The 24,993-nt window shown below is 37.1% G+C and overlaps 1 protein-coding gene across 1 annotated transcript in view; it reads right to left on the bottom strand.

Annotated features, from left to right (window-relative positions):
• The window catches only part of KCNH7 (potassium voltage-gated channel subfamily H member 7), a 238,724-nt gene that overhangs the window by 8,749 nt on the left and 204,982 nt on the right, over positions 1–24,993 (bottom strand). The window contains exons 11-13 of the mRNA XM_074873347.1: positions 21,805–22,010; positions 19,053–19,152; positions 4,503–4,766 (exon numbers count right to left, since the gene is read on the bottom strand). Of these exons, the coding sequence (XP_074729448.1) occupies positions 4,503–4,766; positions 19,053–19,152; positions 21,805–22,010 (570 nt within the window). The remainder of the gene's footprint in view (positions 1–4,502; positions 4,767–19,052; positions 19,153–21,804; positions 22,011–24,993) is intronic.

Raw genomic sequence — 24,993 nt, 5'->3', positions numbered from 1 at the left:
TGCTCTTGAATGTGCTGTTGAATGTATTTACTGTTTAGCTTTTTGGTGTAAAAGGAGGCCTTGCTGCATTGCATTTACAGCACTGGGCACGCATTACAGTGCGTTGGAATGCGCCTCTAGAGAAAGTCTCCAGATCTCAGCTAGCTGCCTTTCTTACCAATAATTGTAACACTGCTTATCTTAACAAGGTTGGTGAAGTATAATATGTTTTCTCTGAGACAGAGGCCATATAATGCAGCTCATACTGCTTGCAAAGGGATACTGGTTATTATTTTCAAAAAGGAAATTGATTTTCATTGATGTAGCTTTTAACATCACTAGTCTCCAACCCAACCTTTACATCATAGTGTAAAGCATGTCCCAGAGACTCTTACAGTACTATGGGGTGAAAGGTGCCCGTTCATTTTGTTTAATAATTTGTGAATCCTAAAAGAATGAAATATTCAGCATTACTGGGTCAATCAGAGATCACTTTAATATTAAATAAAGCTTCATGGTAAATAATATTTTTTTCTTTTTCTTTTTTCCTGTTTGAATTACAGGTAAAATTTTGGATTAAGAGAGAAAATAAATTTATTTCAAGCTAAAAAAAGCCCAATTGCGTAATTAAGATCTTACTTCAGAGTTTCAGCTAGCTTGCTGAATTTAGTTTCCTTTATAATCCTTATATATAGTATATACAACAGATAAAGTATATAAAAACATACTCTTTATGAGTCATATTTATTTGTTTATCTCCAGCTCTTTGTAAAAAAACCATGATGATGGCTACTCCAGGCCTCACCCTATATCTTCTGTGCTCAAATTCCATCCCTCTTGTCCCTCCCAGTTCTTGGGTCTCTGTGACAAAACACTGCACCTTACTACCCAAACAGAACTCAGGGGCGCTCCTTCCTTTTGGTTGGATTTCTGGTTTGAGCTATTTCTCCTTCCTCTTTCAAATTGCTTAATTTATGCCTCTGTGCATTTATTAATTAGTTTACATTCCTGGCTCTAGGCTGTTTCTCCTGTTCACCAAGTTGGTGAAAAGTTACAAAAGACTTATCATGGGATATATTAGTTGCACATACCCTTATCTGATACAGAATGAAGATCTTGCTGTGAGCTTTGCAGAGACTGCGGGCGACATATTTAGGATGAACAGTGCTTTTTCTACATCTACTCCCCTCCCCGCCTCAAGCCTTTGTTACTTTGAGTGAATCTGTTGTCACACAGTCAAAAATTGCTCAGTACCACCCAGATTCTCCTCTGCTGTGATAAAAAAGGCTGTTAAAACTTTAACACCTGTTCAGTACAACTGCCATTAGGGTTATATTTATAATTATTTAACTACTTGAAGTTACAGAATACGTTAAAAGTTCTTACTGCGCTCAGGCTGCTGCTTCAACATACAGCTGGACAAAATTCTTGACTGCTTATAAGGTGTCAGCCTCTGTTGTATGAGCAGTTGGATTTGAATCCCACATCCCCCAGCAGTCCCTGAATGGTTTGCTCAGAGCTTCTCCTAACACTTCTCTTGGCACTGCATGCTGATAACTCAGCATAGGTTACATTCATTTCACACTTGTGAAATTTTTCTAAGCAACCATAGCAGCCAGAGCCATGTTTCAAAGAAAAGAGAAAAAACCACAGTGTGGGTGACATGTGAGAGGTTTGTCCAAATGCTATTAGCTAATCCTTTTCAAACACATCTTTGAGCAGTGTTGCTCTAAGTAAAGAAATGGCGGGGGGGGTGGGGTGGGAAGCCTACTCAGATTTAGTATTTCAAGCAGATTTAGCCAGGAAGGGGAGCTCTCACTACATGACTCCAAGTAGAGGAGGAGACTTGCTTCTCTTTTTTATCAAAGGTGCTTACTGCATTATCTGATCTTTGGTAGCAGGTGGTAGAAGGTTTCCTGGGGCTGTAGAGAGTGTTTGAATTTCATGTGACATGACCTATAACTGATTTTATGCACTGAGCAGAAGGAAGGGGAAAGAGGTTTCATCTTGGCTACGCAGAAACCCGTTCAGCTTCCTAGCCACTTAAGCCAACAGAAGGAAAGAGGCAAACAGTGTCAGAGAAGCATGTAATTTGTTTTTTGCGGGCACGCATGGCACAATTTGCAGTGTCCAAGGAAGTTGGAAAGCTCTCAGCAAAGTGAAGGGAGAAGACTATGACAAATTCAGGGGTAAAATTTTAAACTATTGGTGTGGGTGCAATGGATGTTGTAAATCCAGTGGATTTACTTTTAAGCAGTGAATTTCAGGAGCAGAAACTGAAAGTATAGGACATACATTTCACTGCTTTTTAATGTCCTGTAAAAACCAAGTTGCTGGTTATTTTACACAATAAATCATTCAATAAAATCACATATTTTTAAACGCCAGGGAAATCATAGCTCTTTTTTGTCCCAGAATACGTATTTGTAGACTATTACAATAAACATGTAATTTGTGACAAAGCAAATGAATTGGCACTCAAATTATAAAATAAGTTCATACACTATAAGCAAGTTAATACACTATAAGATATGGTATTGCACTGTTCTAAGCATCTTTTCAGGTACTTCCACGTACATAAGTATCCCCAGAAAAGCCCAGTAGGAGTTACAACTTTGTAGCCAACTATGGTCTTCCAGGGTTTGAAGAATCCTAGACTAAGAACCAAATCAACAAATGTATAACTTGATTCACTTGAACAATTCAAGAATCAATCCTAAAGACCAAATAATGACCAAATGAAAATAGAAAATAGCGTTTTTCCACAATATATAATCAGCTCCAGAAAAATTATCATATCTTCTCAAGAGAGCCATATGTTTTAATGTTAAGAGTTGCATTTTAGTATTACGAGAGAAGTTTATGCAGTTTCTGCCCACATTATACAATACATTATTAATAGTCTTTCCATTCATCAACCATAATGACCAAAGCTTAAAACAAAGCTAAATATAATTAAATATGTATCAGTCACAGTGGTAACGAATTGAAGTAGCTTTATACAAGTGCATTTGTATTCAAGATTTATAAGGTACCATAATATATGATTATGAATGTACATACATACAAGCAGAGTTTATTTCAAAATTTCATTATGTTTATAACTATTTTTATGGTGAGTTATAGTGAATCCCTAATTAAAAGCAGGAGTAAGAATTTAGTTTAAAACATATAACAATCAAAACTGATCTTGTTTTATTGACCCTGAGGTTTTTATGAAAGTTGCAAGAAAGGTAATGAGCTTTCACATACATTACCAGAAATGCTAGATTACAAAGTGGAAAAAAGAGTGTGGTCTTAATCAAAATATGTAACCTTTAGACATGCTAAATTTAGCTCAAATAAAGTCTGCAATAGGTTGCCTTGGAAAACGTTGCTATAGCTGCAAGGACACATTTCTGGCTATTGGCAGGGGAAAGGTAAGCTTTCAAATTGCTGTATGTATGCAACAAGTTTATGTGGTGAAGTTTTATATAGCCCTAACGTGACGAGACCAGACTTCACATATTCATACCTCTGAAATGTAAAAAATACATTGTTTAGCTTGATTAATCCATAAAACTATGGCTTAAAAGCCTGAAGTTTATGGAATGATGGTTAAATTGCCTTAATGGAAACAAACGGCTGGGGAAAATATTAAACAGTAAATATGTAATTCTTCCCTTCAGACTAAAACAATTACAAACAAACTTTTAACAATATTTAAATTATATATTTACAAAATTTACAAAATCTGGGGCTTTTCATTAATTTCCTTTCACATCACTGAGAAAATTAATATTTTAGTATATTAGATGTAATTCTAATTATGTGATTTAACTCTATGTAAAAGTAACTGAGATTGCTTAATAGTTTGTTATCATTTGTCATATACAAAATCTCAAATCTTTGTTCTTGTGTTTTACTTATGGAAGTCAGGATTTGTTCTGTGTGATGTGTTGGCACTCCTTTTAACCACTGTGTGCAGCAAAATGGGATAGCATTCTTTCAAGATATTACAAATTCTTTTCACTTAATTTTCGTTGTGCCTGAAATGAAACTAGTTACCTGAAAACATTTTTTGTGTGCGTGTGCAACTATCACCGGGTTTATCTAGCTCTCATTATGTAGGTTTTTTTACTGTCACCCAACCCTGGCATATCAAACATCCTTTGAGAGATTCTTTACTGCTTAGAGTGCAGTTTTCATCCATGGGAACTCATTCCAGTACCAGTTGACAATTTTAAAGAGTTTGTTTGAATGACTTTCCTAATGCAGTTCAGTTACAAGATGATTTATTAACAAAGCCTGGAATAGCCTTTTGGAAGTTCTGTAATCCAGTGCACAGCCAGTGTATCAAAACTACATTAATCCTCTCGAGAAATGATAATTTTTGATCTAAAATATTTTTTTCTTGCTAAACTTACAGGAAACACAAAAGTAAATATTATGTGAAGAATCAATAGAACGATTCAGAAAATGATTTTTGATAATGAGACTGAAAAGATGTCTACTCAAACTTTACAAAATGGCAAGTAGATTACCTTTGCAAGAATTGCTTCTTTTGTCAATAAGAGTTTCTTCTGTGTCATGAACCATTTCTTCAAAGTCCACCTCTGTGGTTTTCTCTGTTACAGATGGGTAATCAGCTATCCCAGAGAACAGGGGCTTTTGCTCATCTTCAATGGAGGACACAAAAGATGATGACTCGCTTTTTTTCTCCTCAAAGTGTTTCTTAATAGATTGATAGTATCTGGTGGTGTCCCCTGAGGGTTCAGGATCATTCTGATCATTCTCTTTGAAATAATCTGTTAAATAGAAATAATTGTGTACAATAATATGGAGTTCATGAAATTGTGTTCTAGTTTATTGTGGTCTGAGGATGGAGATGATTATTACATCAGTTAGGAAGTTCACTGTCTATTGGAATAAATTACTTTAAAGCCTTCCTGATTCCTGTATCAGAGGAGATTTATGTCTCTTTTGAAGTTCTAGAATACATTTGCATGTATGTACTAAGGATCTGTAGTCCCTAAACAATAACTCATGCAAAAATTTGCTTATATCAAAACAACAAAGATTTTATCTAACACAGCTCACCTCTTAACTCACTGATTTTTCCAGATGAGGATGAGATTTGAGATGTTTCAAAGTTTTAAAAAATTAATTTATTATTTCATTCCCTCTTCCAATTTCTCACATTCTTGGGCATTTCTCACAGTCTTAACAGGTTAACAACCATGGATGTCAGACAGTATGAGAACTACTCACTGAACTTATGCCCACATAAAAGCATCTTTGCAGATTCTTTTCTCAGAAAAGGCAAATGTATTAATCAACCACTCAAAATGTCTGGGTCCACCTAAATAGAGAGTGTATTTCTCCACGCTCATTACTGTCAAACCTATATTTAGGATTGATACGGTAGAGAGAAACCCTATCCCCTATCAGTACCAAAGAAGAGAGGTCCTTGTCTGTCTTTGTGGGATCATCTCAAAACAACTTTCCAAAGTAGCTCCTTACTTAGTTATGTTAGAATTAATTGCAATTCTCTGACCATCCAGTCTTTTGAATAAGAAGGGTACACAACATGCTGTGATATATATGGTAGCAGAGTACCAACCAAGTTGAGAATGAATCTTTCATTAATTGCATTCAAGGTCTGTAGTGAGGAACAGCAGATTCAGTCCTCTTAAGAAGTGGCAAATAAAACTAGATTTAAAGCAGATGCCTTTAAAAACACATTGTAAAAATTAAATAGGATTTAAACCCAAGAACAATAATTTATGAATATAGAGAACTCCTGATCTCTTTTCAGCATAAACTTGAAGCTAATTTACAATTCAATATTTGGTTTTACCTATTTTTAACTGAAATGTCAAGATAATTCCTGTTCTGCTATTTATTTAAAACACATTTTAGCAGGGTAGTCTCAACAACATATAAATACTGTAACTAGTTTGCATTAACTTCCTGGGGAGACAGCATGATTTCCCATCTGCTTTGTGCTAATTACTAATCAACATAGTTCTGGAATGTCTGTAGTCTTTACAGCCTACAGCAGTAGTTAATACAACATTTAGTATATTCCCTAGGTTTCTTCTCTGTTTTCTGGTCACTATAAAGAAATGAAACTGTGGCCTCATCTAATCCTCTTTATCTGCACATAAAGAGAAGGCAATATCTGTAGAGAGCATTCTGCAGGAGTCCAAACATCTGTGAGCAGTGAGGCCAGGTAATGGTGAACAGAATAAAACCAATACCAAAGCAGGCCTCCTGTAACTGTACCCTCTAGAATCTCCAAGGACAATTAACACAACCCTGGACTGAAGTGACTTTATCTGGCTTCTGTTAAGCAGGATTACTAGCTATAAGCAGTACTGGTGATAATCTGATATGCAAATGGACTGGCAGTGTGTAAAGCTCTTGGGGGATGCTCAGACTGAAGAGTCAAGTACAATGTTCTCTGCAATCCCATCTTCAAAATGGTACAAAACCAAAAGAAAGCTTCATAAGAAAATTCTAATGCAGATGTCTCCCATGGCTTTTCTTGTGGGAATATGGTGAAATGCATATGGTCATGCTACAGTAAATTGTCTTAATTACTTACTGCTTGACTGACTTCAAACTATGAAAAAGACCTTCTAATGAAAGCTTGAAATTGCCATTTTTTAGGGTAATTTTTTATATTCATGGGATTTTGTGCACTAACGGTAGCTGTAATGAGCACCCTGTGGAATACAAATCAATCCATGGACTAATTTTAAGAGGAGGTTGTTGAGACTTCTAATGAAAAAAAATGTATAGCAGCTGAAGTATAGCAGACTGTCTTATCTGTCATATTCACAGAATACTAAAATATCTAGAAACAAGAGGCCAGATTCTGCTAACAATTACACTTTTGTAAAACCAGGGTAATTCAATCGATAACCCTGCATTTAGCCTCCATCTATATCAGAAAACCAGAACATATTCTTTTCCAAATGCTGTCCAGTTATAATGTGCTCACTGACATTAGAAGGAAAGTGGAGATCTGTTGAATGTAGGGTCCTGCCTATTGAAATCAAGGAAGATTTGTTCATCAGCTGATCTATTTCAAAATATGCATTTTTGGATTTACTGTCATTGCTTTATCTGCTAACCATCTGGCTACATTCAGAGAGTCTAATGTTGTTTTCCTTTTAAAAGATTCTTATTTAATGCTAAAGAGTCTTCTGTCTGGAGAATAATCCTGTGACACCATGCACCTAGAGTAGGAATTAAAATAGAAACTGCATTTGTTGACCTGATGATGGTGCAAGCTCTGTACCTTAGCTCAACAGCTTAGCAGTGCCTCTGTAGCTCAGTGGAAACATGTTAGAAATAATATCTAGGTAGTGCTTTATTCAGAGTGAATTTCTCCAGTTTGTCCCTCCTTTTGTAATGAAATCCAGCCATTCACAGAATCACAGAATCATCTAGGTTGGAAAGGACCTTGAAGATCATCTAGTCCAACCGTTAACCTAACACTGACAGTTCCCAACTCCACCATATCCCTAAGTGCTATGTTGACCCTACGCTAAAACACCTCCAGGGGTGGGGACTCCACCACCTCCCTGGGCAGCCCATTCCAATGCCTAACAACCCATTCTGTAAAGAAATGCTTCCTAATATCCAGTCTAAACCTTCCTTGGCGCAACTTGAGGCCATTCCCTCTTGTCCTATCGCTTGTTACTTGGTTAAAGAGACTCATCCCCAGCTCTCTGCAACCTCCTTTCAGGTAGTTGTAGAGGGTGATGAGGTCTCCCCTCAGCCTCCTCTTCTCCAGACTAAACAACCCCAGTTCCCTCAGCCGCTCCTCGTACGACATGTGCTCCAGACCCTTCACCAGCTTCGCTGCCCTTTGGACACGCTCGAGTAATTCAATGTCCTTTTTGTAGTGAGGGGCCCAAAACTGAACACAGTAATCGAGGTGCGGCCTCACCAGTGCCGAGTACAGGGGTAAGATCACTGCCCTGTCCCTGCTGGCCACGCTATTTCTGATACAAGCCAGGATGCCATTGGCCTTTATGGCCACCTGGGCACACTGCTGGCTCATGTTCATTGGTTTGGAATGAATTTTCCAGAAGAGAAGAGTTTTTGATCTGTGTATGTATGTATGTATCTGCGTATGTATGGATGAGTTTACTTTCTATCACACAGACTTCAGGTTTTAAAAGGTTTCTTTTCTTTCTCTTCTCTTTCCAAAATAAATGTAATTATTAAAAAAACCCCCTCATCCTTGTGCTTCCTCCTTCCTTTTCCAGTAAGGCGAGTTTCACTTTCTGCTTCTGATTGCTAGAAACTATGTTTTGCTGAAGATGATTATTTTGTAACTTCCTGCTTTACCAAACATGTACAAACATCATTTATACTCTTTATGGGACTTGTTTTAGCCTGTTATGTGTTTTTGATGCCTGTCAAGTTTACAGGCAATGTCCTCTGACATTTGCTGTCTGGAAATTCCGAAATCTTCATAGTAATTATCAGAAGGTTTGTGTTCTGCCTTTTGTACTTGCACTGGCAAAAGAAGGGAAGAAACGGGATTGTCATGAGGACAATGAAATATAGCTATGACACAGACTCACAGAAGTACTGGCATAAAATCCAGCTTGGTGGGGTGGTTACCAGAGATCAAGCAAGTTTCTTTTGTGTGCCATGGTCAGCCCGTAGTATTGAAGTTTTGCATTATTCAGACAATGGCAGCCTGCATGATCTAGACATATTTTCTCTTAATGTATTAGTCTGCTGCAAACAATATTGGTGAAAGTATCAGTAATATATTACATGTGAAGCATCATTGTTTAATATTGCTGTAATTTCATTAACTGGAATTTGTCATACTTAATCAGACTAGCTATGTAGCCTAGTGTTTCAGGAAGTGGCAAATTTTTACTCCCTTTTTCAGCCATCCGATAAAAAGTTCCATAATATGCCTAGACAAATTTAATTTTGTGCAGGAAATGAGGTGAAAGACTTCTTCACCCCTGCAGAAAGCAATTTGTATCCCATACCATAAAACAGATAATCCTCCTCATTAACATGATCTGCATAACTATAAATCTGTTCAGCAGACATGACATCTTTCCTTTCCTTTGGAAAAACCTACCATATTATTTTACACTACACAAGTATGTCCCTTGGTAATGAGAAATTCACACTGTGACCTGGAAGGAGGAATGGTTGCTTGCTCAAAAGGTCTGCAGATCTTCAGGTTCCCAGCAAGTATTTTGGTTCAACTGTTATTAGCTCTTTCTTATGTGATATTCACAAATATTCCTGTGGTGGTCAATCTGCCTTTCCTACGTATGAACAAAATATTTGCTAGTCATCATAGAATCATAAAATGGTTTGGGTTGGAAGCGACCTTAAATATCAGCTAGTTCCAAGCCCCCTGCCATGGGCAGGGACACCTTCCACTAGACCAGGTTGCTCAAAGCCCCGTCCAACCTGGCCTTGAACATTGCCAGGGAGGGGGCAGCCACAGCTTCTCTGGGCAACCTGTTCCAGTGTCTCCTCACCCTCACAGTATAGAATTTCTTCCTTATGTCTCATATAAATCTACCCTCTGTGAGTTTAAAACCATTACCCCTCATCCTATCCCTACACTCCCTGATAAAGAGTCCCTCCCCAGCTTTCCTATAGCTCCCTTTAAGTACTGGAAGGCTGCTATAAGGTGTACCCAGAGCCTTCTCTTCTCCAGGCTGAACACCCCCAACTCTCTCAGCCTGTCCTCACAGGGGAGGTGCTCCAGCCCCCTGATCATCTTTGTGGCCCCCTCTGGACCGCTCGAGCAGGTCCATGTCCTTCTTATGTTGGGGGCCCCGGAGCTGGACACAGTGCTCCAGGTGAGGTCTCACAAGAGCAGAGTAGAGGGAGAGAATCCCCTCCCTCGACCTGCTGGCCACACTTCTCTTAATGCAGCCCAGGATACAGTTGGCTTACTGGGCTGTGAGCGCACATTGCTGGCTCACAGTCAGTTTTCCATTCACTACTACCTCCACATCCTCCTTCTCAGGGCTGGTTTCAATCCACTCTTCACCCAGCCTTTATTTGTGCTTGGGATCATGACTATTGTATTTATATGTATTTGTGCATGTGCATCATAACTGTTTGTTATCTGTTCTTTAGTTTAAAAATGTCAGTTACCTTGTCAGAGAGCAGAAGAATGCCTTATGTGCCTACCCATGCACCATGGGCAGCAAATATTTGGAATGAAAAGTCAGTGACCAACCATTTCAGATAGTATGTTAAATACAATACCACAAACAGGGTTGAAAAAGTGCAAAATTTCAAAGATGTCAAAAAATCAAAAGCTATTGATGCATAATTTGAACACTGATGTTCAAACCATGCTTATGTTTTCCACCATATAGATGGGGAGCAGCATAAAAACAGTCAGGGAAAATGGTAATCCTAATTCCTGAAATCACTGCTTTTCACTTAGTGATGTAAAACCAATATAATCCATACATAATATTTATGTAATATCAAAAATTACTGGTACTGTGGAGCAGGACCAATATATAATAAGGGGTGATTCCAGAGAAGTCTACTCATTATATGCAGGCTAAACTACTCTATAGAATGCCAAACAGGGACTTTAGGCTTATTAAACTGCTAATTAAAATGTTCCTAATTCTTTTTCCTTATTGTTTGCTTCATACTTAGTTGAATGTGACTGGTATGGAGTGCATTGCTAGAAATAGCTGAGTGCCTTCTGATAGACTAGGTAATGGAAGAATATCAAAAAGGAGGAAGCCGACTGCTTGTAAACATGAAAATGAAAAGCAACCCAGCATCTGGTCATTCAGTACATAACTGTTGCTGTGGTGAAGATGTACCTTTTTGTCATATTTTTCACATATTTAAGAATAAAAGGAAAAGTTATAGTAATTTGTATTCCTTTAAAATATATTATTATAACAATGAAATCCACAGGCAAGATGTCTGACACTTTTGTTCCTGTTGCCATCCTTTCTTTGACTTGGGTCTTTCAGATTGGGTCTCTTAACCCAATCTGCAATTAATATTTTTACTTGAAAATTACATTCATACAGGACCTTCCACTGATAGACTTCAGAATGGATTTATAATTCATATGTTCTGTTAACTCTTCATTGTTTAATTTTAGTGAATTTAAAATCTTCAGAGAAAAAATGGTACTGATTTACAAACAGTCTTATGGGCAACAGTATGAAGAACTTCAGTGGATTTATTTTCCAATGGGAGAAGGACATGATGCCCACAATCTTTACAAATGCACGACAAGCAATAGATAAAATTCTGGACTTCATTTTATAGGCAACATTTGATATGAGAGCTATTCCACCTTTGCTACTAGAAAAATTGTCTGAAAACTGATTTTGGCCTTGTCTATAGAGATATTTAACCCTTCTCAAATATCAGAAAGTGCTATAACTTACCCTGAATTTGCTTAAACAAACCTAAGACATTTATAACTCTTGAGCTTTAGTGCTTGTGCTCTTGTTTCTCAGAAACAACTTGGCCTACACTCAGCCTCAGAGTTCTGACGCTGCATATTGTGACATCTGGATGTTTGTCAAAACCAGCCTCAACACATGTCCTGACAAGGAACATGTCCCAGAAAAGATTATCTGAAAGTCCATTCCTGAAGATGAACAACTTGGACAAAGCACTTTACCATTTTTCAGCTGAAGAGAAATTTGTCTGTTGTCAGGACAGTCTTCTGTTGTCGTCATGATCATCTCAGGTCATGACTCGTGATCAGGGAAATTGAGAAGTGCTGCTTTCATAAAAATTTTTGAGTGCCTGCTGAAAGCATAGCTTGCTCCAACATTTGCACATTACCAATACATCCCTGAGGACAAAGTAGTACAGAAAAAAGCAAAAACTAAGGAAAGTTTAATCATAAAGTCCTTATAACTAATAACCTGAAGTGATAAGAGAGCATAAATTAGTATCTCTGGAGGTTTTTCTTGCTCCTTGGTGAAACATCATTGATGATTATAGCACTGTTCAAGTTAACTACCTACTTTTTGGATGGGTTTTAATGCATGAAAACTGTATGCAAAAATCACAAAGTTAGTGTGCATGAAAAAAAGAAAGTAGTTTGAAAGCTGTGCAAAATGTTTATTGGGTAGCCTGAGAAGTTCAGATCTAAATGTTTTCCAAAACATATCTGAAAAGTTAGCTGAAAAAATAGAAATTGGTATGATCAGGAGAACTAGTTGGTCCTAAAGCTCTGAAAACAAGCTGTACTCTTTAAATCTGCAGTGTACTTTGTGTGGCAAGAATCTGTGAACAGGAGAACTATTTATATATCACATATAATATAGTAACAATGCTTAGTACAGTGAGAGTATTAATATAAAGGCTGCTTTTCACATACAGTTAATTTGCTTTTGTTAATCTAAATAATTGCATAGTATTCTGGTGGTTAGTTGCACTAGGATTCACTTAAAAGTGGAAACATTTTTGTGGTTACATTTGCAGCTTTTTAGTTATAATTAGGGGAAGTAATAAAGCACACAGTGCCTACTCAGTGATAAAGATATTTCTTCACATTTGAGGACCACAGGATTATAAATTTTAGAAATAAAAAAGAGCAATGTAATGAACCCTGAAGTCATCACATATTCATCAATAATTTAATTTAGCAACAGTGCCAGATTTTTATGATGAGGACTGACTACATTACTACAACTTTTCCTTTTGTGAACAACACATATAGTTATGCCCTTCTGCATAATATCCAGCAGAACTTAGGTGAAACAAAGAACAAGTCAAAATAGATTCTTTCCATCAGAGATTTTTTGGCTTAAAAATAATCTTTTGAAACAGGTACAGTTATATCAAAGCTTGGCCTTTCTCAGAACATGGCAGAGACAAGAGTTCTTAAAGGTGCACACACATTTCTTGAGACATTTCTTAAGCTAGTAGAACAAATTTATCTAGAGTTCCACCTGGTACATGGATTTGTGTATCTGTAAGTCCTTGTTCATCACCTTGGTAGAGTGGATGTCTGACCTCAACATTTGAAACAATGCCAAAGATTTACAATGGTTCCTGAAACCTGTGGTGTGGAAATCCTTATATTCTTCAGCACATGCTTGTTTTCCTCCTTCTGCCTCACTTCTACTCATTATGTTTCCCTTCAAATTTCCCACCTACCTTTAGGACCCCCTACTTACAAAATGTGCTGTCAAATATGTGTGTGGTATTTGACTAATACCAAGGAAAAATGACGTCTGTCTAGAAACTCATGCAGGAAGATTCTTATTCCTAGGAAAAGTAGGTTACTGGTGATATTTTAGGAAAGTTAAAACATTTTCTCTTCTCAGTAGTAAAAAGTTTTAAGGTTCTTATTTTTCTGTGACTGTTTTTAATGGTAGAAGATTCCTCTAATTCCAATTTCATTCCTAATTTGGGAGCTCCTAGGTCTTCACTGGGGAACTTAAAGATAAAAACTAGTGAAATTCCACCATTATGACAAGTCCTGGCAATTTTGCTGAAATGTTCCAGTAGGTTGGATAGTGATGGTGGAGGAAATGAGCTATACTGGAGAGAACTGTTTGAATTACTCTTCTGTCTCAGTGCTGCTTGTGAGAGTTGGGTAAGTTAATATGTCCTTTGCTGTGTTTCATATCTAAGCCATGAGGGTTTGGATGATTCTGGAAATAGGGAACAGCAGAAGATACTGAAAACTCCCCCCAACATCTTGGACTAAAGACTGGGTAATTTTTCCATAAGGATCCATGTTCCTTTTTTTTTTTTTTTTAAATGGACTAAGAAAGGAGCTAGTTTTGAATAACTGAATTTGAGACACATTTAAAAAGCCAAGAATTTCAAAGTTGAAGTGAGTATGCAGTCCTTCATTTATTCTTTTGTACCATTTTTAGTACAATGAGATAAATTAGGGATGGAGTGACAACCTTATCTCTTGAATTTTCTTTGCCCTGTCTGGCTTTTATCAACCTTAATGCTAATCAGTTAATAATGGAAGGATAATTCTTGATTTATTCTTCGGGAAATATTCTATACTTAAAAAATCAGAAACAAAGAATTATAAACATGCACCTCAGAAGGGATTCATGGCAAAGGACAAAGCAGTTCTCCCATCAAGTTTAGAATTCTCTTCTCTTTTCTCTTCTCTTCTCTTCTCTTCTCTTCTCTTCTCTTCTCTTCTCTTCTCTTCTCTTCTCTTCTCTTCTCTTCTCTTCTCTTCTCTTCTCTTCTCTTCTCTTCTCTTCTCTTCTCTTCTCTTCTCTTCTCTTCTCTTCTCTTCTCTTCTCTTCTCTTCTCTTCTCTTCTCTTCTCTTCTCTTCTCTTCTCTTCTCTTCTCTTCTCTTCTCTTCTCTTCTCTTCTCTTTCAGCTTTCACTGTGGTACTATTATTACTTTTTTTTTTTTTTTCAAAGGATGGCTATGGGTATGTGTGACTGCATACAACAGTTTGATCAGATTTGGCCTCTGGAAACAGCCTCTCTGGGAGCAGCTCCTGGAAACAAGACTCTTCTGTGGAAGCTCCCTGAGGTGGTTCCTAGGCACTGTAGTAACAGCAATAACAATAACAATAATAGGAGCAGATGGAGAACTGCAGTGGTGGACTCTCTGATAACCATATACTTTTTGTTAGGGGTTTCATGCTGAACGTAAGATTCTGGGGACATGAGGTCTTGCCTGAAGCCTCAAGCCATATTCTGCCGGACAAGATATTAGTTGTTTTCTAGTCATTTAACCACCTGACACTCTGGCTGAATATTAGAAACTCTTTTCTAATTAAGCCCAAGCAAACTTCATCAGCATAATACTAACAGTTTAACACCGTTAAGAAAGAGCTTCAATTTTTGTCCAGATTCTTACCCTACTTTCTTGCTGGGGACACAGCACAGTGCTTGACTGAGTCATCTCTTCATAAAATAAGCATTTAAATAAATAAGCTGAGGGAAGGGGACAAGAATGGGAGAGAGCAGGGGCAAGGGGTGTCTCCCCATTTTCTCGGTACTGCTTCACCTCATGCTTTTAGGCAGGAGAATCAGTTCCTGAAAGATTTCCTTGTCTTCTATATTGCCTCTGGATACCTTGTATAATAAAGCTATGTTAATATGGTTTGGCTTCTTAGCCTGGCTAGTACCTACAAGTAAGCACTGCACCCTTAAGGTAGCTATACTAATCAAGATTCAATTATAAGTTTATTAGAGCTCTGTCTTCTGTGCTTACCTTAAGGGTAGATCAGTAGACACTTTTGGAAAAGTCTGGTCAAGAAGCATAACTCTTCAAATTAAAATTAAGAACTATATAAGTTTACTTAGTTAACAACATGCTAAAAATGAAACACTGCAAAATGCATTTTATATCCTTCTTGATTGTTACAATCTGTGTCAATGCGGGCAAGTGTACGCAATAATTGTGTAACAAGATTTCATAAGAACTTTGCTTTGTGGCCTTTTAAAATCACATCTGTGGACATAAAAATTCCTTGTTATGAGTTCCCTGGGCCAGCTGACAAAAGTTAAAGATTAAGTATCGCTAGCTACCTGAATCTCCAGTTACTAGTTTAACAATACAACTCCATTGGAGTTCTATCCTCTCAGCTAGAGTCTGTGGGATGATGCTCCTGTTTTTGATCACAGCTAAAAATCCAGAATAAGGATTTATTTCAGTGAGGTCATCATTACATTCCCAGTTAGTATGTCCATGCTGGTTTATTTAGCCAGTATTTTAATTACCTTGGATATGATGGGAAGATTTTATATGCCCTGTCAAAAGAACAAAGGGTGGATATGATCTGGCTATATAACAACTACAGTTTTAGCCCAAAATAATTTTTCTGCTTGGAAAGGATTTCGTACCTGATTGCTTCTAGGGCTTCAAGAAAATTACATGTGAGTGCTCAGAACACGTCCAGAATTTCGATAGCCTTCAGCTAAGGGTTACAAGAGTTAAAGTTATATGCAAAGAATATCTTTTAATGAGAATAACTGGACACTGGAACAGTCCCAAGAAGGTTAAGATTTTAGAGCCAACATCTACATAAAGTTAAACAAGATGCTAGTGAAAGTAATAATGTTTGAACTCCAGAAAAGTCTTTTCAAAGCCTCAAGTTTTCAAGTTCTCAGTGAGTTCATTTACACTCTGGCTGTAACTTTTGCATTTTTTGCCTATATGTTTGTATTTCATATTGATGTAACTAACTCTAGGATGCCCCATTCAGCATGGAATAATAGATCTGCGCTCAGAACTAGCTGAGCAAAAGAAACTTCTTGCCCCTCTGTATTTCCCTTGAAATTAGCTAACTCCCACAGAACTACTAGAGGAAAATGAGAAATGGGCAAGAAAAGATTGTATTCTGCACTGCAGAAGGAGACAACTGAATGTAGATGGAGCAGCTCATTGTCCCTCAGTTTTCAGCAGGAGACTAACTTGCCAACCCAGCTGAGAGCTTTGTTTGGAACTGCCAGGCAGAAATACTGCTTATTTTAAGCAGTCATGAAGAGGGTTTCTTGGCTGACTGTCAAGCATCTATGGCAATTGGCTAAGGCTGCAACTGCACCTGTGCAAGGAATATCGTCCATTATTCTGAAAGACCTGCAATGAATTTCTTTCGGGTGGGAGCAAGATTAAGCTGCTATGTAGTGCATGTGTTAATTTTTGCAGGGGATCTCTTGTGGTATCACAGTTCTTTCTGGAAACCAGAGAAAAGCTGGTCCCTCAAATAGCCTTGTACCCTTTAGAATCACATTATGTCAGAGCCGAATGTACTAGCTAAAGTCAATTTTTGTTGACACAGGTAAGAAATGGTGGAAATATGTATAGGCGGAGTGAGAGGTCTTGTGTAGAATTGGAAAAGTAATGGTACTAACTGCAGATGCATAACAGAGATCTATGTTGTTTTTGTTTAACCCCTGATAGAACTCGTGCAGGAAGAGTTACCATGGCAACAAGGTCCAAATCAGGCTAGCATGAACTGAAGGCTGAGATAACACAATCCCATTTTTAGCACTCCAAAAGGCAGAAAAATGCAGATGATCACACTAAAGATGGAAACAATACAATTTCAAGCTGTGTGACATGCTAGTAGGTGTACAGCTGAAAGTAAAGAGTGCCAGCTAGAAGACCATTTCATGAGCATCCCCCCCTAATAATTACAAATTAATAAAAATTTAGTGAGATGTAAAATATCAAAATATAAAAGTGAGAATGCTGGGTGTCTCTATCCTGTTCAAAGTGTAGTTCTGAAATCAAAATATGATTGTTAAAAGAATGCTATGACCAGAAATGCATTTGCCAGCTGTGTGTTCAGGAACTCTGTCTTTTCTACTCCAGTTCTTCTGAGGAATTCTGCAGGATCATCTTCAAATATTTATCATTATAGACTAGCTATGCTGGATCAAAATATGATGCCATTCCTGCCTATACGTAAAGTGTTGAAATCAATAGAATATTACTTTATAAACCAGTAGTAACCTCTAGTACTCTAAAACCTCATACATGATGTAGGATAGGCCACAAAAAAGTGACATTGAACTATGACTATGAGGCGTCTGCTGTGGCTATGGCAACATATAGAGAATCTGAACAGGGACCAGAGAGGGGCAGTAAACCAGTGGGCCAAAAGTACACTCAGTCCTTGGCAGAGGACTCTTATGATTGCATCTTCTTCTCAGGTGGACTTCCAAAGTACCACACTTCTGTTTAACTCAGACATTACCAACTACTATACAGTCATTAAGAGGACTAAGGAGCTTGTTGCCAGTCTTGTCTCTTCTTCCCCACTGGTGCAAGTTTTTTTCAAAGACAAAGCTGTGAGAAATTATATTCTTTCAAAAGTAATGCAAATAAATGTCTCCAAGAGGATGTTCAGTGTAATCTACTGGGCAGGAACCACATTGACACCCGAGGAGCCTATTTGTAATTCTGCAGCAGGCACAACATGAAAGATCACTTCCATCTTGACTAGGTGGCAGCATATGTTTTCTCATAAGAAATGTGAAGGTTATTTAGGCAAAGCGCCTCTGTCAACAGATTCTTTGTGAAGAGCAGATTGAATATTTCATGGGGACATTTTCCTGACAGATTTGTTGTCAGTCTTGGCTTCCTGCCCTAAAGATGCTTCTTTGATCAAATGGCAATGTCATTGTTCTGAGTAGCCACACTCTGGATTAAACTCTTCCTTCATTGAGCATTATACCTGCTATGTATGTTTAAAATGTTCTTGTTTATTATCAGCTACTCTGCAACTCTATAAATTGGTATTATGCTGCATTTAGGACTGGGATTTAACTGCAGAGTGTTAAAGACAAGAATTTGTCAGACAAATCACTGGACCATAAAAGTGTAATGTTATTCAAGGAATTGTGCTTTCCCTACATAAAAATGAAAATCCTGCAAGTATCAGCTTAACTTCATGACTGCTGCTGTCTGACCACAGCTACTATCTACGATTCCTGGTATTTAGCAGTACTGAATACTGGTGACACAGTTTAATATTTCACCGAATTTTCCTTCATCAGGATTACTCCCAAAAGCCTCTAAGGTGAATGTAAGCACAGAAAATGTTACCTGAACTCTTGCCAGGACAACCATTTTCACATTAGCGTATGAATCAAAGTCTGACTACGGTGAATCTACTGTGTCCTGAAAGCAAAATATTTTTATTCCAGGGGGAAAAACTACCTAGCGCCAAGTTGAACAAAGCACTTTGTTGAGGAAATAAAATTAATGCTGCTAATAAATAATCCAATAGACTAGCTTCTTCAAACAGTTTAAAACTTCGTGTCTCAGAAAATAGATATTTTGTAAGAGATAATATACAAATATATATGTGTATATCTCAAAGGCAATAAGGTAGTTTAGTGTTTGAAAAGCTCTGCACTGATAGGTGTGAAGTCATGGAAGGGTGAAACTGTTATCCTCTAGTCATATATAACCATATAGTGAACAATGCACACACTGTTTTTGCTGCTCAACTCTATTCTCAAGAGCTGCTACAGTAACAGCCAACATAGGACCTTAATGTACCCAGCATTACCAAGTGAAATACCAATAAATAATGAAGCAGTGCTGTCTAATGTAAGAAATGAAGTTAATTACCTTTCTCTATTTCACTTTGAAAGGACAATTTCCGTCTTCGTAGTTTGCAGTTATCTCCATCCGTATCATTAGTAGTTTGTGATCTTATTAGGAGGTCAGACTTGATTAATGAAATATGAAACATAATGACAGATTAGTCCCATCTAAAGAGAGCAGGTTTTCAATAGCTGATTGACTGTTAATCATGTTCAAGCTTTAAGAAAGGTAATATTACACAAGTCAGTCTGGATCAACCTCTCCATCCCCAGCTAATGGTATTGCTCAATGCTAATGTTCAAAAGTTCATGCAGATTGAGCAAAACCAACTATGTCACCACCTGATGGTGAAACAAAACTATCCAGATAAGAAGTTTACATGGAAAGACATGTGTTCATGTGTTACTAGCTTCCTGAACTTGCACACATGTGGTTTAAGTAATCTTAGAGAAATTAATGAAAAAATATTAAATAACCTGTAACAGAGAATGTATACTATTGCAAGAAGTAATGCAATAACTGATTGTAATTGCATTTATATTTAACTACATAGTAATGATTATAAAGGTTATATTTTACAACAATAAATTTAAGGTTGATAAGCACCAGACACTTTACCCCTCATGATTTTATCTTTCCAGACCCTCCCTTCCTTTCTATCGATTCAGTTAATTCAGATACTTATTTCCATAGCAGAACACAATGTTGTCTTTTTCTATCCATCTTATAGAACATGGATGTTCTTTTTTTTTTTTCCATAATAAATACAAGATGCATTTAACTCTTCTTTCAACAAATAAACAATTATAACACCAGTTATGCTCTTTGTGTACATACCCATGGCATTGGCTTCAGCCTACTTCCCTTCCCTGTGCTAGTGAGGTTTCCCATACCGCTCAAGTAAGCAGATTTGCATGTGGGAGAAGGGCAGAGGGAAAGAAGTGGGCAGTGTTTACATCTTTCTCTATTCCCTTAGTTGTAAACCTGGTGGGTAAGTTGATGGCCCACTGGTAGAATAACTGCAGGAAGAAAAAGGCACTTTTACATAAATAGGAAGATGGGGCAGAAGTTGAGGCAGAAGCACCTATTATTCAGATAACAAATATGGATCTGAGTGATGTTTTGAGGATCAGAATATGCTCATCACTTCTTTTGGGGGATGATTTTCTGGATTGCAATAGACAGTGGAAAGCAAGTGGAATTGCTAGAGAAAACTGTGATTTTTCAAGCTCAGAGGCATGGGTGAGCCTGTCCTCCCTTCCTGACTCTGAAGTCTAGTGATTTTTTTCTTAGTGGCTGGTACAGCAGTAAGAAATGATTGAAAATTTTCTAAGGAACATGAGCTGTGAAACTTTCTTTGTGTATTCTGTACCACAACACAGAAGATGGAATTTTGTTTTGATTTTCTCAGGTCTGGGAAAAAATAATGGTAAAACATCGATGACAATGTAATTGCAGGAAATAATTGATCAGATTAAAATCATTAATGTGACTTTATCCTCAAGGAATTTTTCAAATATGTGGACTTTCAGTTTTAACTTAAATTTCTCACTAGACTATAAATTCATTGTATTGTATTTCACATGTAATTAGTAATGATGACGTTTTCAATAAACACAAAAGATTGACTTTTAAAATAAAGAATAGAATTGGTCTTTTATTTTCAGAACGATCTTTTATTTAAAAAAAGGCTCAGCATATAAAGAAGTGACATTTCTTGTCACAAGTTATATGTGTTCTAATTTTTTAAACTAAAGATCCACATGTGATTAGCAAAGATGTCCCTATCATTTACAGCCCAAAACTTAGTGTTCTTTGTCTCCTTGTTTCTCAGAAGGCCTTTGAAGCCAAATTAGGTTAGTTCCTTCTCACTGAACCTCTGTTTTTCCTCAAAAGTGTAGTCAGAAACCACAAAACGGCAGTATCTCAGAAATAATGAAATGTAAACTAGTCATTCTGTGAGCAGTGTAGTCCATGTTTGGTGACCAGTACTGGTGTACTCTGCAACTTTCTAGAGAAACCTTCAGCTCCAGTAGCATGAGCTGGACAATAGTCTTTCCCCTCTCCCCTTTTGGTCAAACCTCACCTTTCTTTCCCAATTCAGACTGACTCAGGCAGTCTGAAATAAGGAAACACTGGTAATTTTTCTACTTTCATGAAGATGCAATCTGCAAAAAAGAGGACACTTAGGACAGTCACTGTGGGGAAAAGAGACCAAGAAATCCTTGCAAGTCTGAAGACTGAGTGAAATTTGAAAAGTCCCTTGTATGCCTTTAGTCTCCTAGGATGTAGGGTGCACTCCAAGATAAGAGAATTAACAATTCATGTTTGAAAGGCAATTAAGTATTTTCTATTGTTAGACACAGAATGAATCTGGATAATCTGATTTATCTCTATGTTATGGCTGTACAATTATATTTAGTGGCAAAAGTTCCCCTTGTGGTGACCCAGGCTGTAGTCATCTCAAAAAAACATATTTTCCATGGCTTTAACAAAGCATTCAAAATCCCCCTGGCTGAAACTTTAATACTACTTAAATATAGAACCAAATCATGTTAGATTAACATCATCTGAATAATTTCATTGACTTCTGCTGAGTTTAACTGACTTCAGTAGGAGCAATCAGGTGAGTATATTTTTTTAAAATAGGATTTGGCCTCAGGCTTTTAGCTTTTAATTTTGCTAACCTTGTGTTTTCAATTGCTATTTTCAAGTTTTGTTACTGTGGGACAGATTCGGCCCAATATTAAGAAAAAAAGTCAATTATTGTATGTACCTTTGCAGTTTCATCTCTCAGATTAAAAGTCAGTTCTAGATTGGTGAGGAAGAGATCAGAGAATTCAGGGTACATATCCAAAACTTCTAGTAGATCTTCTCGCTGGATCTTATGTAAGTCACAGTAAGTTAAAGCTCTCACATCTGCATTTGACTTTCCTGGTTTTGCATAAAGATGTACCATCTCTCCAAAAATATCATTTTTCCCTGCAGAAAGAAAATTAAATGGAGATTATTATTTTAAACACGAATAAGACATTAAATTGAATGATGTATTTCTTTATGATAATGGTGTAGAATACTCGATTTTACATGAAGTGATACAATCAGATTGTTGTACATATGTTGTTGTTAATCAAAAGTATTATTATTAAATATTAGAAGTAAGATTATTATGAAATTGCATAGGCATATAACTGGACTAAGTGAAAGGAAAATCTAGTTTCATCACAGGTTTTCTTCAGTTCTGTCAAATTAGCATGACTAGAACACATTCCTTTGTCCTTTCTTGTAAAAACACTATTTGCTGATTTAAATCATATTGTTATGATGACAATGATGTTGTTCAGTAGAGTCCAGGACCTGTCTGGCCTGGAATCTCATTTTGTTAAGAATTACATGAAGAAACAGACCATACTTAAAATATATTTCCGTAGAAAATGACTTAGTTTTCATATTTTTCAGAGGGAATGAAAAGCTTCCAAGATGCAGAAGCTGTTCTGAAGAACCTCTTTAATCATAGCTGCATCTGTTTTGATACTATTACAATTCTTTCCATTAATGATGACACATTCACAGTACCTGTTTGCTAAAATTGTCATCTCTATTTAATTGCTTGTTTGCTCAAAATCTGCACCTAACCTTCATAAATGCAGAGCAGCTGCAACCATAAACCAGTGAAAATATGCTCTAAACTAAGGGTTGCAGGGCTTACTTGCAAAATGGGGTTTATGGGGAACTAGGAAAACACTTGTGGAAAAGAATAATGGTCATAACAACTGAGAAACAGTAGACTGGTAAAAAAAATGGGTGATTTTGCCTCTCAGACATTTGTGGCTTTTATACTAGGTTACTGCAAGTAGATCTGGTTTCTCCATTTTCTAAAAAGGAAGCTGAAAACTGGGTGAGCAAGCAGCTAAAAGGTGCAAAAAATTATTTAAGGGCTGATTTACCATAAGGATCTTAAAGAGCCCAGCCTGTTTAGCTTATTAACAGGTAGATTAAGGGGTAACCTGGTTATATTGCATATATCCTTATAGAGAGGAAAAATTACTCAGTACTAAATGCCTCTAGAATATACTAAGAAATGCATAGCAAGAAACAATGGAAAGAAATTGAAGCACGACAATTTTATACTGGAAATAAAGGACACATTTTTAACAATAAAAATTATTAACTATGGAAATAAACTGCCAAGAGAAGTAGTCACTTGTTCATCTTGTTATGTCTTCAGATCAAAACCTGTTGTTTTTCTTTCATCAGAGTTCATTAGACACAACAGATAGTTAAAGGCATGAAATGTAAAAGGAGTCAGTGATATAACAAAGGTTAGCCAATATAATCTAATAGTCCTTCTGGCCTTAATGTTTATGAATGCAGAGGTCCCTATTCAAGGCATATAGTACCTTCTCTGCAATATGACGATTGAGATGATTGCAGTATTTTTATCAAGATAATTTGTCTATTTATTTATATTTTATCTTGTCTGCAAAGCTGAAAGAGGTAGTAGAGTTTATGAGGTCCTCAGCCATTGTATTTTCTAAGGATGTGGCACAGAGTTTCTGTTGTTAGACCAGTACTGATCAGACCTCACTCAGCAGCATCAGACAGTGCTGATGAGTTGAGGAAAACTGGGGGACAAACCCAACATTTCTCAGAACTCTTTGATTTCTGTGATGAAGTTGAAATAATTGTTAAGGGTGGAAACTTCATCCATGCTACCTCTGAAGTCTTTTCAACCCCAGAGGACAAAGCATTGAGTGATTTTTATGTCCTTTTCTGTGTGTATGTTTTTCAGAAAGAGGAATTAACTAAAAATGTTTGGCTAAGTATTGATAATCTTTGTTATGTTTCTGTGTGATTTCATTGCAGAGTAATTTTCATTTATATCATCTTCTATTCTTTTTTAGCAGATTCTTCAAGGTACCACAGAATCATTGACTGGAGCCAGCTATCAGGCAGGCTCCCATCTCATGGATCATGCAACAGATGTGGGCCCACAGAACAGTTCCTTTCAGTTGTGCACAAATGTCTCTCTTTCTGTCTGGACCACAATTCCCTGGGAGAGCAAGGCTCCAAACTGTGGCCACTGGTGTGAGGAGCTGTAGGCTGGAAGAGATATAGTGGAATTGGCCTGCAAATACCTAGGTTTCTGCTGCAGTGTGAAAGCAGAGGGATCTGATGGGCATAACATGCAAAACTCGACAATTCTGCATCTTTGGTCCAGGAAGAAATCAATGAGTTCATAAACTTGTCAGTTTTCCTTGATTGTGAGTGCTATAGAAATTTGCAAGTTTTTGATACAAGAGATGAAATCCTCAATGAACCACACTGTTCATAATCAGGGGAAGGCACTCACACAGGTAAGTAAAAACCTCACAGTATTATACTTGCATGCTCCCTACTTTGCTTGTGCCCAAAGCTGGCCCAGCTGATGAGGTGCAACAGCATGAGATGACAAATTATCTTGATAACACCATCTAAATCTAGGGAAGGATTGCTATAGGCACACCTTTGTACTTCTTCTCACATATCCACCCTGCAAATTACTAGCAGAATAATCAGTCACAAATGGTTTAGTAGCAACAGTAGCAATCAGTCCACATTTTGCTTCAGCTACTTTTCTGGCTGTAAAGTGGATGACAAACAGAAAGGAGAACATATGAATGATGTCACAGCTAGTGCAGGTTTCTGACAGTAAAATCTTTACTCAGGTACTCAATTATTCTTTGTGTTCTTATTACCTGATATTAAATTGAAGAAACAGATCAACAGTCTTGTTTAGGTAGGGTTTTAGTTATTTTACTTTTAAAATTGCTGTAGCTAATGAAGTCTTATTTGTTCCACATAGGAGCCATCACCAGCTGTGGATGAGCTCCCAGCTGGATTGAACATTGCTCTGAGCCACCTTAATTGGGAAAGAAAGCAACTAAGTCCCCACACTATACAAACAAGAACATGTTAATAAGAA

Source organism: Strix uralensis, chromosome 6 (genome assembly GCF_047716275.1).
Source record: "Strix uralensis isolate ZFMK-TIS-50842 chromosome 6, bStrUra1, whole genome shotgun sequence".
Taxonomy (NCBI): Eukaryota; Metazoa; Chordata; class Aves; order Strigiformes; family Strigidae; genus Strix; species Strix uralensis.
This window is presented reverse-complemented; position numbering and strand designations above follow the sequence as displayed.